This window comes from Strix uralensis, chromosome 30 (assembly GCF_047716275.1).
Source record: "Strix uralensis isolate ZFMK-TIS-50842 chromosome 30, bStrUra1, whole genome shotgun sequence".
In the NCBI taxonomy this organism is placed as follows: Eukaryota; Metazoa; Chordata; class Aves; order Strigiformes; family Strigidae; genus Strix; species Strix uralensis.
Genome location: NC_134001.1, coordinates 4,412,373 through 4,428,662, shown reverse-complemented (window position 1 = coordinate 4,428,662; position 16,290 = coordinate 4,412,373). Strand labels below are relative to the sequence as shown.

General features: G+C 43.4%; 1 protein-coding gene across 1 annotated transcript; it reads right to left on the bottom strand.

Annotated features, from left to right (window-relative positions):
- Positions 1 to 6,545: 6,545 nt before the first annotated feature.
- Positions 6,546 to 12,038, bottom strand: LOC141935977 (protein PIMREG-like). The gene is given in 5 exon segments (XM_074852676.1): positions 6,546 to 6,613; positions 6,616 to 6,671; positions 8,923 to 9,014; positions 10,589 to 10,927; positions 11,748 to 12,038. Coding segments are annotated over 5 exon segments (846 nt in total).
- Positions 12,039 to 16,290: the final 4,252 nt, after the last annotated feature.

Below are 16,290 nucleotides of genomic sequence, written 5' to 3'. Positions count from 1 at the left end.
ACTACATTCACCAAGAGAACTTTCATGACTGAACTGAAGCATGTTTTAAAACCTGCAGTGAAGTTACAAGGGCACATAAAAAAACTTTTCTTTAAAAGTTAAAACCAGACTATTGACACTGAGAAGGCCTGACGTCAATAGGAGATTTCATTTTCAGGTTTGGTTGGTTGGTTTTAATGTCATGGAGCTGGGGTGGAGAGGGTGTCGTGCCTTCGTTCACCCCTGCCCTTACTTTCAGGTTTTTCTAGTCTGTAGCTAGACTAGAAACAGTCTCTCAACAAGTCTGTTGGTTAATTATGTTGAAAGTTGATATGTAAAGCAAACAAAGAATGCAATGCAAAACTATTAAGGCAGTGCAGAAGTAAACTTATGTCTGTACTCCCTATTCACCCAAAAGTTTCAGTGTGCTTTTTGAAGGGCATGGTACTGTGGCTTTTGCCTTAAAAGGCAGCAAAGTAGCTTATAAATGGAGATATTTGGTTTATTTTTTTAGATGTTACTTGGCAAGATTGTCGGTTACCCAGTTCAACCTTCCTGAAAGATCTCTGGCACATCAGTAGTCTGTTTTTTAGAATGCTTCCTTTAAGGGAGGGGGTAATCTTTGCTGAAGATTTAGGAAAGATATTAAAAGTTTGGTAGTTCTCACTAATTGGGAGCAGGTGACTACAGGAGTCTAGGTTTTTATGCTATGTCGCCAAGTCAACCAACTAAACAAGCTAAATGAAAGATATCCACAAAGTACACTGAGGAAGTCTTGAGGTTTACAAATGCTTTCCCAGTAGTATCACACCTAGTTCTTTAGCCCACATGGAGGAATTATTCCGTGTTCTGTCTTGGCCCACTGTGTGTATTAATTCTAATCACATAGTCCATTTCTTCTCCTATCCTCTGCAGCAGGAGGAGATTGCACGGGTACACCAGACCCCATCTCCCTCCAGTCAGCTCCTGCTTGTTAGTTTTAAATAGGCATGGGAATCCAAGGCTTGTGAGGGAGGAACAAACTAGGCAAATTTTAAATTTGCTGAGGGGACCTAAAAGCAACATTGATTGATCACAAAGTTCTTTTTAAGCACTGGGTGTTGTGTAGCATGTCTCCTGACAGTAATCACTGTTCCTGCTGCAAAGTTCAAAGCTAATGTTGCTCTATCATCCAAGAGACTCCAAAATCTGTTTTTCTTTTTAAGCTGCTGTAGTAGAAAGGCCTACTTCATTTCAGAAGAGGGATCTGTGCATAATTCTGTGACTGTATTAAACGAACTAGTGTCTGAGCACAAGGTCAGAGAAATCTCCTGGGTTGTTAAGGTCCGTCTTTGACTCTTGCAGACACAATGTCATTTTGCAGGGTACCATGTCATGAAAACTCTGATTTTGTGTATTTCTGTTAATAACTGGGTCACCTTTACAGTAGTTGATGTGCTGGCTTCTCTAAGAATATTATGAGCTAATAGTAGTAAAACAAATGCGTGTGTGTGTGCGTGATTTAGAGTGGTAACAATTTCAGTGTCTACACATGATACTGACATCAAGCTGAAAATATTTTCCTTAATTTTGTTTCCTACAACATATGAGAGCTGATGTGGCCTTTGCATAATTCCCACACTACTTACTGCTCAGGGATGGAATGGTTTAGTTCCTGATCACATGCCTCCAGCTGCGCACTTTGGCAAACGGGGATAGAGGCATTAGCTTGGAGATTAAGGCTTCATGTTAATTAGGAGCCGATCTTCTGAAACGTCAGATGCCAGATGCATTTGTTTTGAAAGCACTAGCCAGTTGCCACTAAAATGGTAAAAGAGCTTCTGTTGGAGCTGAGAATATGAACAAGATGAATGTGATTTTAGACATCTCACAAGCAGGCTGGCAGTTCAACAAATATTCTGTGGCAATGGCTGGGGACCTCATGCATGTTGAACCACCAGCTTTTTTTCCTTTTTTTTCCCCCAGCTATGCTTGGGGTGATCCCTGAGCACATCATGATGAATCACTCATTTTATAGCATAGTTTTGCAATCGTGTTTTCTTACATTTCCTTCTGGTCAGAATTTCAGTTATACACTTTGTCCACATGAAACTGCATGCAGTGGTTCATGGGCATTCGGTTTGCGACTGGATTTCAGTTTTACTTGTGCTTTCACAGAAGGATTATCAGTCCTCCCAAGCAGGCCATTTGCTGAGGATAAGCTTGATCCTACAGTCGTCTTACTCTCTGATTGCAAATCCTCATTGCTGCAGTCTGTGCAGTCAGCACTTCCTTAAACGTTACAGGCTATGGAAGTGTTAGAGCACACAGAGAGGGGAAGGGGACAGAGAAGTCAGGCAGGAATGGTGGGTGACCAAGGAACACAGGTTAGACTAGTCAGTAGTTTCAGCACCTCTAATGCCTCCAGTCTGTTACAGAAAAGCACATTCTTTTAACCTGCTGAATGGAGGAAGCATAAGTGAAACTGTAAAACACAAAACTGCTATTCCAGTGGGTGCTAAGGCAGCAGTACAAGTCAGTGCCAAGTAGGCCACAGTTGGAAGCATTTACTTCTTTGCCCTGTTGATACGGATCCGGTTTTAAATTACTGCAAAAAAATGGCTGAGATTAATAGCAGTGGTAGACTTATCTGAGATATTGTGAAAACACACCTTCATAACTGTGGTGTTTTGTGTGTGTGTGTGTGTGTGTGTGTGTGTGTGTGTGTGTGTGTGTGTGTAGCTACTGGAAGACACCTTAAGTGAAGTTTTGGTTCTGCTTTCACAGCATATTTATAACCAATACACTTTTTTTAAAAAAAAAAACAACAAAACAAACCCAACCAATAATGGCTGTTTATTCAATTTTGTTGTCTAGTTAGGTAAGTTTGGAAAAAAGATACCATTGTATAAAGAGTGCAGAATATTCCACAGACCTGAATAGTGATGTTGATCCAAATCTGCTTGTTTTGAATAACTGGGGTTTTTTTTAAGTGTTTGCATACACTAGTGCTCTTGGAACAGATTCTTGCTTGACCAGAGCACTCCTGTTTAGTTTTGCAGCATGGTTTATATCTATTCAGCATAAAAATTTATTAGGTGTAAAAATGACATGGCATTGATAATTCTTCTTGTTCATTGGGGTTCATGAGACCTGCCATTTTGATTTGTTTACATGAAAATAGTCTTAATTCTCAAGGATTACTTCACCTGTTCCTCTAGTACCTAGGGAAGTCACTTCTAAACAGTTAAAACTTTCACTGGTTATGTAGAAGTGGGAACTATCAGTAAACTAGAGAAAAAAACCAACACACCTTAACCTACTATTAAAATAAGCAGAACAATGACACTTTATCTGCAAGCTCCACCATTCTGGAAAATAGCCTTTGTTTGCCATTATTAGTGAACAAGTTGTCCCATTTATACATTGCAGTCTTCTCGCCAGGGCACTTCTAATGTATGTATTTAAGCAAATCCCCAATACTTAGATCTATAGTATCATCACATACTTCACAGAATAAATTCAGAAGGAAAAAAAAAAAATTTCCTTCTTTCTGTAGTTTCTTGTCTTAAATTTGCTAAAAGCTTTGTTTATAAGCATTTTTAATACCTGAAATCAATAGGTATTTTCAGTTTTTAAAATTCGTAAGTGCAACAATTGTTACTGAACAAATAGCATTTTCCCCAGGTTTTTTTCCCCTCTTGCATCTAAGCCTCAGAAAGGTGAGTACATCATAAAAGTCCTAGATGATTGGAGTATGGGCACCTTTTTAATAAGTTCATTGGTTTAGTCATGGAGAGAAGAGATGGTACACTAATTTTGTCATTTTTCTGATTAGAGCTTGAAATGTGGGATCTGAACTCAAGATTTCTGCATTGAATTGTTCGTTTCAGGCATGCAGGGGAGAACGTGGCACCTCCCATCCTCATCTGGAGATGGTACAGGATAAAATTCCCATAAGCACAAAACTTTCCATCTTACCTCCTCAGCTTCTCTAAGAGCACTGATTCCTCATGGTCTGTGTTCATAGCTTCAGCAGAAATTGGGGTTTAACAAGGTAATTTGACTTCCGTGATGTTTAATCACTCAAGTGTAAATACAGGTTCCTACAAATGATCCTAAGTTCAGTCCCCAAAATAAACGGAGGTAATAACACATTTTTTGGGATGAAAAGAGCTCTTTTTTTCAGAAATAAGAAATGGCCTGGAGCAGCTAGAATCCTGTGCCATGGACTCTGGAATTGAAGTCAGGTGGTGGTATTTCCTCTTGCCCTCATTTTAGTTCAAGCTCAAGGTAAGGCGATCACAGTTTATCCTCTATTTGTATTTATCTCAGTAAATTACCTTTGAAACTGGATATAATTGTGGGGGATGGGGGAATATGGAACAAATTTGACAGTACATTCCTCATTTGTAAGGATGTACAGAACTTAGCGGGGGGAAGAGAGAGGCAGGTTTACTGTGACGTGCTGGAAGATGGTATAGCAGAGATCACAATGGTGAACCATAATTTACAAGTTGCAAGCTTTAAAGATGAGGTTATTCTGGGAGGACTGGTGTAGGGCCCGGAATGGCAGTCCTCTCACAGAACCCCAAGCCTTCTGCATAACTTATTTTTCTACTTGTCGGGGAGAGAAGGGGGCAGTCCACTCACAACTGAATTCATACAAGGAAACTTGAAATTGTACCTGTTCTTTCACTCTATAGTTCTATTAAGTGCATACTTTTAAATATTGTTTGTCAGTGAGAAGGTTCTATCTGGTGACAAATGTTTATATTTCTTATGGCTGCCTTGTAAAGATTCAAAAATGTACAATAATGAATTTCTTAATATGAAATAAGGAGTAAGATTTCTACAACTGGTATAGATTTTGATGTGAGCTGGTTTTTAAAATCTTATAACAGATTAGTCACTAAAATAAAACCTTCCTTGCCTTTAAGCAAACAGTGTCAATTATTTTTCTTACCAGTGATGTGGGATCATCACTGCACATGTGCTAGTAGCCAGTGGAAACAGTATAAATAGAGGCTGTTTAATACATCTGACTATCTGAAATAATACTTAGATTGGAGGTTGACTTTTCACAAAACTCCAACCCTCCTTCCTTCTGGAAAGTCATATAAGAAAATATTTCAGTAATGAGAGACCATCTTTGTGAAAGCTTTATAGAAGTAGTTTCAGTACATGCAAAGAATAACTTCAAGCTACTGTTCCATGGAGAAAGGCGGTTAAAAACAAAAACCAAAACACACACGAAAACTACATCAAAAAGTAACACAAGCTAAAGCTCTCAGTTATCTGAAAGCCTGGAATTCAGGGTTGTTTTCATGTCTTCAGGCCTCATTAACTGTGTCAGTATTTTAAAAGTTTAGTTTGACAAGAAAAAAGAAAAATCAGGAACAAATTTAAAAATCAATACTTAGACATAAATCAGAACTGAACATGACTGCTTCCCATATTTATATTTAATACCATTAAAATTTTGGTTCCCATTTTATTAAATTGCATGTGCATCTTAAAAATTATCAAGTAGAGCAAAGTTTCCCAAATCAGTCTTTTGAAGGTTCATTTTAGAGCGACTGTAATCTGAGCAGCCTGCACAAAGCTGCTACCATGGAAAACAGCCCTGGTGTTGAATTCTAGAAGCTTGAGAAATCTGCTTTAGTTTGAAAGACTTCGTTAAACTGAATCACCTACCAAAAAAGGCTTGTCAAATGAACATTACTTTTTAAAAAAAGTAAGTAGAAGCAAAATGCAAGTATCAAATGCTTAGTATACATCAGATAAAATACCTGCACTGTGATATTAGCTAGTAACAGTAGTGGTAAGAGGTTACATTAATTGCAGTAACCAATTTCTGTGTATAACTAAAAGACAGATGTTGTTGTACAAAAGCAATGTTTAACTCTACTGCCAAGATGCTGTTTACAGCAGCAGCAAAAAATTAAAAAGTTGCTCTGATTTGTCTGGAACCTAGTCACTTAAGATAGGATTAGTTAGGCTAATCCTTAAGGCCATGAATTAGAGTCCTAATGTCGCTTCTCTTTTGTGGCAGGAGTGACTCCACAGAAACCTGTTGCCTTGGAATGGCAGTTGTGGTCAGAACTCGAACAAGCCACTACTGTTCCATTAACTTCCAGTAAACATGATGTTACCTTTTGGTTTGTTTGTGTACAGAAAAAAATGTTAGGCTTTCAAAATAATAGACCAGTACTTTTAGTATGCAAAGTACTCATATTAGAACTCGTGGCAATTGGATACCAGTCTAAATACTGGTATTCATAAGTCTGTGGCCCTCACTCTGGCCATTCCTACTGGTCAGTTCAACATAAGTTTCAAAGTACTTACTGCCTTATGAAAGTCACATTCAAGATGGTCCCTCATCTCAGCAGGAGATAATACACTGTGGTACAATTTTGATTCTCCTGTTAACTTGAAAAGAAAAAGCAAGGGAAGTCCTGAGCTATTTTGTCAGGAAAGATTATAAAATGTAATGGTTTCTTCAATGTATAGAGTGCACCCTTTCAAGTGCTATACAGAGCTCTCCTTTATGCTCGTAAACTAACAATAGTTACAGCCATCTGTGTCTAGGTGTCAAGTGCTCGATGGAGTTTCTTCGCTTGCCTTCTGATAGCTTGAGAAAGTTTCCGAGATCATGCGCAGACTGTACGTTCTGTGTCATTAGACAGTAGTAGTTTGATATTGCATGTTGCCTGCAGAAGAACAATACAACTGCCATTAGCAGCATGAAGTCAGTAAGGTTAATTAACTGGTCACATAAATTGCTGGAAAACTGTTAGATGGGAGCAAGGAAGATGTCTGGGACGTGTACGCTATCACTGTGTAACAGTTCTAAAAACTAGCAAGAAAATATTTGGTTACCTTCAGTGAGCATAAATGGCAGTACACAAATAAAATACTGCAATACTTTAATGAGCAACAGGAGCATTTCTCGCTATATAATCCAATTCATTAAAATGAAAAACATTAGAACTGGAGCTGGCAACCATAAACAGTTTGAGATCAAGGTTTGCTTCATCATGGAAAAGATGAAAAGGGAGCTGTAACACTAGAACTCATGGCAATTGGATATCAGAACAGAAAGTCATATGCAAGACTGTAAGGGCACCTCCAGAAAAAGTTTATTTCAGTTATTCCAGTAGGCGACCTAGAAAACAGCCAGTGACAGAGCACACTGTGTGCATCTACACATGCAGGACAACTGGACCAAATTGCTCAGCGCAAGCAGTACACGTCACTGTTTAAAGCTTCAGTCAAGCATTTGAAACTGCTCTCATTTTTCCTGAAAAGTTACAGCAATCAATGTCTTACACCTATCTTTGTTGCTAAAATAGGACATAGTATTCAGGATGTAACTTTCCCTTAACAAAAGGAACACTTCCAGAGTAATGAGTGAAGATACTAATGTCAAAATACAGATCTCAGGGAAGGTAACAGAGGCATTTACCCAGTAATGGTTCAATGAATTGACACTAGAAGTGATGTTTAGAAATTTACAGCAACAAATTCCTGTTCCCATCCATTTAGGTACAACTGTGTGTTTAAAAATGCCAGCAATACAGGTATCAACTGCTGTTATTGTGACAGCATGGTCTTAACTGCTAAGACAATGCTAAGGATGGAAAAGAAAGGCTGTAAAATTAGACAGCTCAGGGTAAATGTTCTGCCATGCATTGTGATCTTCATTAGTAATCAGTGAGAACTGAGGTGGAGTTACAAAGACATTAGTACCAGTAGTTTTCTGGTCTTGGGTGAGAAAAGCTGCTGTTTGCATAGAAGTCCAACTTTCAGTTCACTGCAAACCCACAAGGTTTCACTAACACACAACGTAGAGGTGAAGTTCTACAACTGCACAATGATCTGCTGTAGCAGAGCGCCACAGTGAATATGAGGGAAGAACCCTGTGGTTCTGCATAATAATACTTTAAAGAAGCATCAGTTAATAAGCCTTTCTCCAAACAGCAGATTTTCTCACCACAGATGCATGCAGGTATAGACAAGATAAGTGAGCAACTACTTTACCTGGTTACTATCTTCAATTACGAATGAGAGAAACTGTCATATCACTAACAGATGGGAGAATATTAGGAGTGAGATTTAGTGAACTTTCAATGGATATGATCATTAACTTAATACAAATTTAACCTATAGTTATCTGGAAATGGTTCCACTGGTAAAAATTTAATTTCTGGAATTATGTAGGATTTTAAGCCCTTACCTCTTTGTAGATAAAAGTACTTGATGCTAAGCCCTCTCTAGAGGATTTTAGGTGCTTGACATTTAATTATTGAATGCGTGACATAAAATCATCGAATGTTCTAAGAGAGGAAGCTTGAGGGAATTGCCCTGTGACAAGACTTCTGACCTTTAGTTTTTACTGTCTTAATATGTCTAACTCAGAATGACGTAACCTTTACAAACACAGCAGCCTACTACCTCGTGGATTAACCAAGGTTTTGTATAAGAGGCTTCTGCATCCTCTAAATTGTGAGTTATGGGTACCATGGACTATTTGTGAATACAATGCTACCTACTAAAAGGATTTTCTTACAAATGCACAATGACACCAATGACAGTCAGTGCAGTGGGATTCCCCCAGCCTGGGTTGGCACCTCTTTTAGACAGAGGCAGAGAGGTACTGTAATCACACAGGGTCAAAGGTAGGCTCTTGCTGGGAAAAATCTGACCTCCACAGCAAGAAACCTGAAGACAAGGAGAGCTTTGACAGGTTTTAGAAGCTGCAAGTCAAACTGCAGATTTAACCTGCACAGGTTTATACTGCAGATTTAATCTGCACAAGAAATGCTCTGCTACATTACAGCTGACAAAGTTCTGCAACTGTTCCTCATCCTGAGTTACAGGGATCACTTAGCCTGCAACTGGCAATGTCCAAGTGGGAAGAAACATGTTGCTAAAAGTTGAGGGACAGTTAGCGGTATTTACCTCTCCTCTTGCACAATGGCGTCATCAAAAGCCTGGGAGATACGCTTCAGCTGGCAAATCCCTGAGGAGACCAGCTCCAACTCACAGTCAAACTCTCAGTAAACAGAACAGTCATTACTACAGATAAAACAGAACAGACTGACTACGTGACACTACCCAAGCCTCTATCCCTACAGTAACAACTCTAGTTACCTCCAGACTTTACCCAGAGAACTTTAGGGCTGTAGCAACCGTGCTTTTAATTCTGCTGACCAACTGCTTCACACCTCCATTCATCCCCAAGACGGCTGCCTTCCAATTCAAACAGTGGATTCAGATACACAAGGCTTGGATTCAGCTTCTAACTTTGACATTTCTTGTGTGACTTCAACCAAAACAGAAACCTGTGTGTGCATTATGAAGTATTTCCCTAGCTCACAACCCTTTATCTAATTTGTATTAAATCTCTACGGCAAGAATCTCTCTACTCTCTCAAGAGCCCAGCATAAGCAGAGCTATTCCAGGTACCTTTGCAATACAAATAGCAACTTCGGAAAAGTTATAGCTAAGTAGGAGTGAGATGCAACAAGACCATTTTTCTTTACTGGAAAGGCATCAGCAAAGAACTCAGGTGTATCTCTAGTGTCTGACGGGGACTGGTGCTGAGAAACATGGTGTAAACTTACCCAGTGCGAGAGTGATTTTTAAAAAGTTCTTGTCACAACACAAAATTAAGTTTCATAGAATGGTTTGGGTTGGAAGGGACCTTAAAGATGCCCTGTCCAACCTGGCCTTGGACCCTTCTAGGGAGGGGGCAGCCACAGCTTCTCTGGGCAACCTGTGCCAGGGCCTCACCCCCCACTCACAGGGAAGAATTTCTTCCTTAGATCTCATCTAAATCCACCCTCTGTCAGTTTAAAACCATCACCTCTTGCCCTATCCCTCCCCCCTGATAAAGAGTCCCTCCCCCCTTTCCTGTAGCCCCTTTCAGTCCTGGAAGGCCGCTCTAAGGTCTCCCCAGAGCCTTCTCTTCTCCAGCTGAACCCCCCAACTCTCTCAGCCTGTCCTCACAGGGGGGTGCTCCAGCCCCCCGAGCATCTCCATGGCCTCCTCTGGCCCCGCTCGAGCAGGTCCGTGTCCTTCTGATGTTGGTGCCCCCAGAGCTGAACCCAGCACTGCAGGGGGGTCTCACAGCAGAGCAGAGGGGGAGAATCCCCTGCCTCGCCCTGCTGCCCACACTGCTCTGGGTGCAGCCCAGCACACGGGTGGCTTTCTGGGCTGCCAGCACACGTTGCCGGCTCACAGGCAGTTTTCCACCCACCAACCCCCCCAAGTCCTTCTCCTTGGGGCTGCTCTCCATCCCCTCCTCACCCAGCCTGTATTTGTGCTGGGGATTGCCCAGACCCATGGGCAGGACCTTGCCCTTGACCTTGTTGAACTCCATGAGGTTCGCACAAGCCCACCTCTCCAGCCTGCCCAGGTCCCTCTGGATGGCAATGTTTCAGCTTTATGTAGTGCTCGGTCCCTGTCTATACAGGGACCTGTAACTACTTTCTTAACTATTCAAACAGCACACCCTTTCAGGGGAATAGGATAGCAACCTTCATATCTTGCCTTTCACCTTACAAGATACTGTAATTATAGTAATAATAAAAAAAAAGAAAGAAGGTTTACAGAAGACTGTAGCTTACAGGCTTCTGCTGGAAGGAGCAGGTGATGAATAAGGGCTTTTCAGTGCTGCTGCTCTTCTTGATCTCCGGAGAGAGACAGCATCTTTACCAAGCCAGGATGAGAAACCCCTCCATTCTCTATGTTCTGGCACCCTTGTTGGCCCAAGCAAGGCTCTTTTGCTGGATCTTGGGGTGTCTTTGGAACTGGCTGCCAGAGTAACACTCTTCTTATGGCAAAGGGTTCGAGGTGTAGTAATTCTTTTCTTGGTAGAACTGGTTGCACAGCTTCTGCTGATGGATTCAGCTGGAAGGGTCACCATCGAGTGGACAGGGCTTTGGTAAGTCTTCTGTATTTTCTGAAAGAAGCATTAGACAGTCATGTTATGCTAAATGAACGTAATTAGCCTGGAGTGTGGAACCAGAAAAACAAGGAACATTTGAGATGAATCCCTAGATTTCATTCTCATAGCAGGTTTGGTCTAGCATGAGTGCTTATCAACCCTCTGTACTCACTTGCACTGGAGGAGTCATTTGCTCCCCCAGTCCTTGGAACTTGTCAAGAACTTCAGCAGGCACTGGAACAGAGCTGCTGCTGCTCTTACGCAGGAAAGAGCCAGGCTTCCTCACAGATATTTGATGCGGTTAAAATCAGAGGTCTGCACCAAAGGGAAGTACAAGCTTGAGTTTGCTACCCTGCTACCATCTAGCAGTTTTTGTCAGTGCAAATTTAGATTGACTATAATGAAGAACATGCTAATAAATAGTATGGGTACAGGAAAAGGAGTAAAAAAAAATTAAATCCAAAGCTCTACACGTTTCCCAGAAACAATTACTTGCAAGCAATGGCAGTCTCTACCCTCATTCCTCCTTGAGAAGGCTGCTCTGCCATGCATGATAAAATCCAGTAGGGGACAAGCATTTATGCAGTAATAAAAGTTTTGATGAAACTACATCTCATAGTTCTTCTTTTCACCTTCCTCCCTGTTCTGCCAGATCCCTAATTTGCCTATCTGTACTTTAGCAAGGATATTAAACATTTTGAGACAAGCATTATGGTGTGCAAGTGTGTGGCATAGACTCTTAGGAATGCAGCGTTCTGTAGAGTCCAGAACTCTTAGTACTGAGGTTGAAGCAAAAACTAAACTCTATCCATGCTCCACGGCAAAGGCAAAGTACCTGGGACACTGTTCCGAAAGCATTTTTTGCTGTTGTTTTAATACTCTGAAGAGTTTGGCGCTTTTGTCTTGCCTCCAGACTTTGCCAAGTTGGGGTCTTACGAGAATTCAGCTCTACTTGCTTTAATGGTACTCGCTTCCTTAGAGACATGTGGATGGTGTTGAGGGAACTCGAAGAAGCTCTTCTCTTGAATTTGACAGGTACAGGGCTCTCATTCTCATCGAAGTCAGCTAGGAGCTGGTGTTTCCGCCAGGCCATTGTTGCCTTGACGGTTTGGAGCACAGATATCATCCTGCCCCAGTTCTTTGTCAACCTTATTTGTAAAACAATCAGAACGAGAGCAAGAATTAGACAGAGCAAGGTACAGAGCACTGTGAAAAAGGAGTGTGAGATATGTTTATCTGATTCGTGCCCATGTGAGTGATAAAATATAATTCCCTTATGTATGGAGTTCCTAAATGCTTTTGTATTTTTTTAGGCAATAAGATGTTATGTCCATAGTTCTTGTTGTTAAGATCCATTGCTGTTAGAGGGCAGTTAAAATGGCCGTCTTCATCGAACCAGACAGTGTCATGTCTGGACGTATTGATACTATGTCTGCAAATGCACCTCTGCTCGGACATCATCCTGCTGAGTCATCCTCCATAAATGGAAAAACCCAAGAAAAGCCCGCGAAAATTGTTACAACTTCGCAGACCCCTCAGGGAACACGCCCATCTTCATGAATATGTATAAGGACTACATTATAAAAGGAATCGGTTTTGGGGGGTGTGTGTGTGTGTCCTGGTAGAGCAGAGACTCCCGGCACACCCAGCGCTGTTTGCTTGTCTTTATTCGAACAATAAATTTGGAGTTAAGTTTTTAAAATCTTAATGAGTCTGAGCTCATTTATAACAGGAGGAATCAAAATCATCACACAATGTATTCAGTTACATTTGCCCGAAACAAGATCAGAGCTGAGCAGACTTTTACTTGGAGAACAGCCTTGATTCCTACAGCTGTTCAGGTCTGTGCGTGCCCATGAAGAAGTCTTATACTGCATTTCCAGCACCGGACATCAGACCTTGGTGAGCGGCGAGACTCGAGCTTGCGAGGTAGCATGCTCAGTAAGTGCAAGCTTCTTGTTGGTGTCTCAGACTAAGGTCTCATATCCCAATTTTTGCCTTCATTAATCAAAACAGCCTTCCACTGCCGGACAAATTTACACAGCTACTCTTGTCTCCTGCCTGAGTTGCTGAAGGCTCAGGCTTAAGTCACAGTTACGGTTCTGGATACATAAATCCTGAAACTGCCAGGATTGGTACTGGCAGCAGACATGGGTGGGAAGGGCCCAAATGCCTGTTATCTATGTGATATATGACAACTTAAACACACACGTAGTTTAAAATCTTTTCACTAGCTATCAAGCTAGGATACTGGTAGTGAATTACTTCTAAAAAGGAATTTAAATGCAAATTTATTTTAGCAATCTGAATTGAGTGCAAATTAATTTTACCAATACTTCCTTGCAGATTGTTAATAAAAAAAGCGGGGACGTCTCTACCATAGTTATACCACATATTCGGAAAGCCCACTGACCCTCCTTACTATCTCTAATCTCCCAAATTGTCTCCATCTCAACAAGCGTCCTTATTTGTGTCAGAAAGCAATAAGGCTTATTGAAATCTTTTAATCCAGAAGGTGTCTGGGATATTAACACCTTCAATACGTTCCTGCACGTGGCAACAAGGAAAAAACTAGTAATCGGGCAACCAGTCAGTTCTCCTCGCAGCCTATCCAGCCTCCTCCTGAGAAACTGCTAACTACTGTTGCTTAATTTATGCTGAAAAATACTACTCGGGAGAAACGCCCCGAAGGGCGCAGCTGCCGTCCCAGGGCGACGCTGATCTGTTCTCAGACGGACACCCCGGGGCTCCGGCCCACCGGGAACCCGCCGCGGGCAGCTCGGCGCCGGGCACCTCGGGCACGCGCCGGCCGCGGCCCCCCCAGAGTCCCCTCCCGCGCGGGCAGGGCTGCGCTCCCGTGGCGGGTGCTCCCCGCGGCCGCTCCCCGCAGCGGCGGCCCGGCCGGCGGAAGCGGTTCCGCGCCGCGGGGGGTGGCGCGGCGGCACAGCGCGGGCGCGGCCGATGCCGGGATCTCGCCCGCCGGGGACGGTTGAAGCCGGGGGAGCCCGGCTCGGGCCTCTCGCACGAACGGCGGGGACCGGGAGCGGGACCGAGCTGCCGCTGCCCCAGGAGCCTCCTCGCGCCGCCGCGTTTGAAGGGCGCCCCGCCCGCCCCGGCTCCCCGCATTGGCGCCGCTGCCGCCGCCCGTCCGCGGCAGCTGCGGCGGCTCCGCCCCGGGGGTCGGGGGGGGCGCCGGGCCTGGGGGGCAACTGGGGGCCCCCGGGCGGGCCGCGGCCTCCTCGCGCCGGCGGGCGCAGTGGCGAGGATGGGGAGTAAAGCGGAGGAGGCGGCGGAGGAGGCGGCGGCGGAGGAGGCGGCTGTAGGTGCCGGTAGGAACCCCCCCCCGCAGCATAGGTGTCGGTGTTGTAGGGACGCTGAGGGCGGGTGGGACCGAGCACGGCAGCGCTGCTTCGCCCCTCCGCGGATTTCGTGGCCTAGAGATCCGTGTGGGCAGGAGTAGCAAAGGGGTTGGGTGTCCAGGCCAGGGCTCCTGGCAGGTGTGAGCCGGCGTTTTAGGGGCTTTTTGTTTGTTTGCTTTTTCTCCACAGGCTTCTGCAGCTCTTGCTGGCGGAGACAGCTGGTGTGACTGCACACTGGAAACCATCTGGGCTGTCCTCTGCAGCAAAGAAAGGCCATGGACAGAGAACGTGGTTTGGTTCGGGGTTGGGGGTGTTTCGTTTTGTTTTACTCACTTCTGGGTGTTGAGCCAAACCTAGATGAAGAAAGCTGTGGGTAGATTTCTTGCCACAGAAGAGGAAAACAAGATATGCAAAGCTTTTATCTTTAAAACACTTCTACCTGAAAAATTGCTCTAAAAAGAGCTGTAGCAGCTTCTGGTTTTTTTCCAAAGCTTTGGTTTGGTTTCCCCCCACCAAGTTAAACTCTGAGCTGACAGCTGGAGACGCCTCCATAGCTGGGACTTGGCTTAGAGCCGTGGGGGAGCCAAGCCAGTAACACTGCAGCACACCTCTTGAGTCCCTCCATTGGCTTATAAACATACTTGCTGTAAGTTTCTAAGAGCTATGGTTTAAAAAAACTTCTACATGATGGTGTTTGCACCCCTTTGTATTCACACACTAGAATACAGGCAAGTATAGCTCAATAAATATCCTTTATTAATAGACAGCTGTTTCTGTGTGTTACAGCCTTATATGCTGTTCTGCTTTGCTCTGCCCGTTGGCTTTATGGCTTCCAGGTAGTTGCAGATGTGTTATGCCTCTTCCTCCGCCCTCCCCCCCACTCCATCTCTGTAGGGAAGGTTTTGGGCTCTTCTCACTAGCAAACTGCAGCTTGAGCCACCATCTTTTAAGAGGCTTGGATCTTTGGACAGGCAAAACGGGATCATTCATTTAAAGACCTTCTAAATGACTGACAGCTCTATAAAACAGAGCTCTTGGGCAGGGGGATGGGGGAAGATGGGGGTACTAAATATAAGAGGTGGGTTCAGGTGGGGATGAGATCCACATGCTCAGTTTCTAAGGGTTAACTTGAGAGCTGGGGATTTGGATTGGCGTTTTGGATGTGAAGTTGGGGAGGGGGAATCGCTGTGAATAGACATGCTAATTGAACAGACAGCACAGAACTGTAGGCCAGAAGGGAAGCAGCAGGCTGAAGCTGAACTGGGCAGTCAGCTTGTCCTTTCATGCCTGTTTGTAAATTTAAAATTCGTCTTGGGGTGCCTCTATTGTTTCCATCCATTTCAATTCTGTTACCCAACAGAACAGCATGCACAAAGGAGGAAAGATAGATTGTCTGGATGTTGGCATCATGTACCTTGAGTTGCATCTTGTAGTCCTGTCAGCCAATAAGCCTTGATTTCGCAATAGATCATAAGAAGGTATCACTAGATTTTTTTCCGGTTTCATCCCCAAGAGCTAAGGACTGATTTACCAAGTGGACATAAGACACATGCCCTACAGAGGTGGGATGTGGAGCAGTTTGCTAACAACTGGCTACGTGAGAAAGGGCACAGCACCGAGGAACTGCTGACAACGGCGACGTGATGGGAGAATACCGAAAAGTATCAAAGAAGAACAAAGAACAGAAGCAGGACTATGTAGAAGGCCTTGCAGAAATCATAAGGGGAGAGATTGGTATTTAACCTTAGCAACCAAAGTATCTAACCTTAGCAACCTATAAGGAGCTTGCTTTTTGCAATATGTATGAACTAATTATTGTGGATATAAAAGAAGTGTGAGTACTAATAAAGTTGAGCCTTTGTGCATTAAATGATGGCTGGGCTCCCTCTGCGTTCTTTCAACAAATGGTGACCCCGACGTGATACGTGCCAAAGGACGTATAAGGCACCACGAAGGATAAAGACCAGAGAAAGTGGTTCAGGTCCTTAAGCAGCGAGGACGGCGAAAGGCGACTAAAAA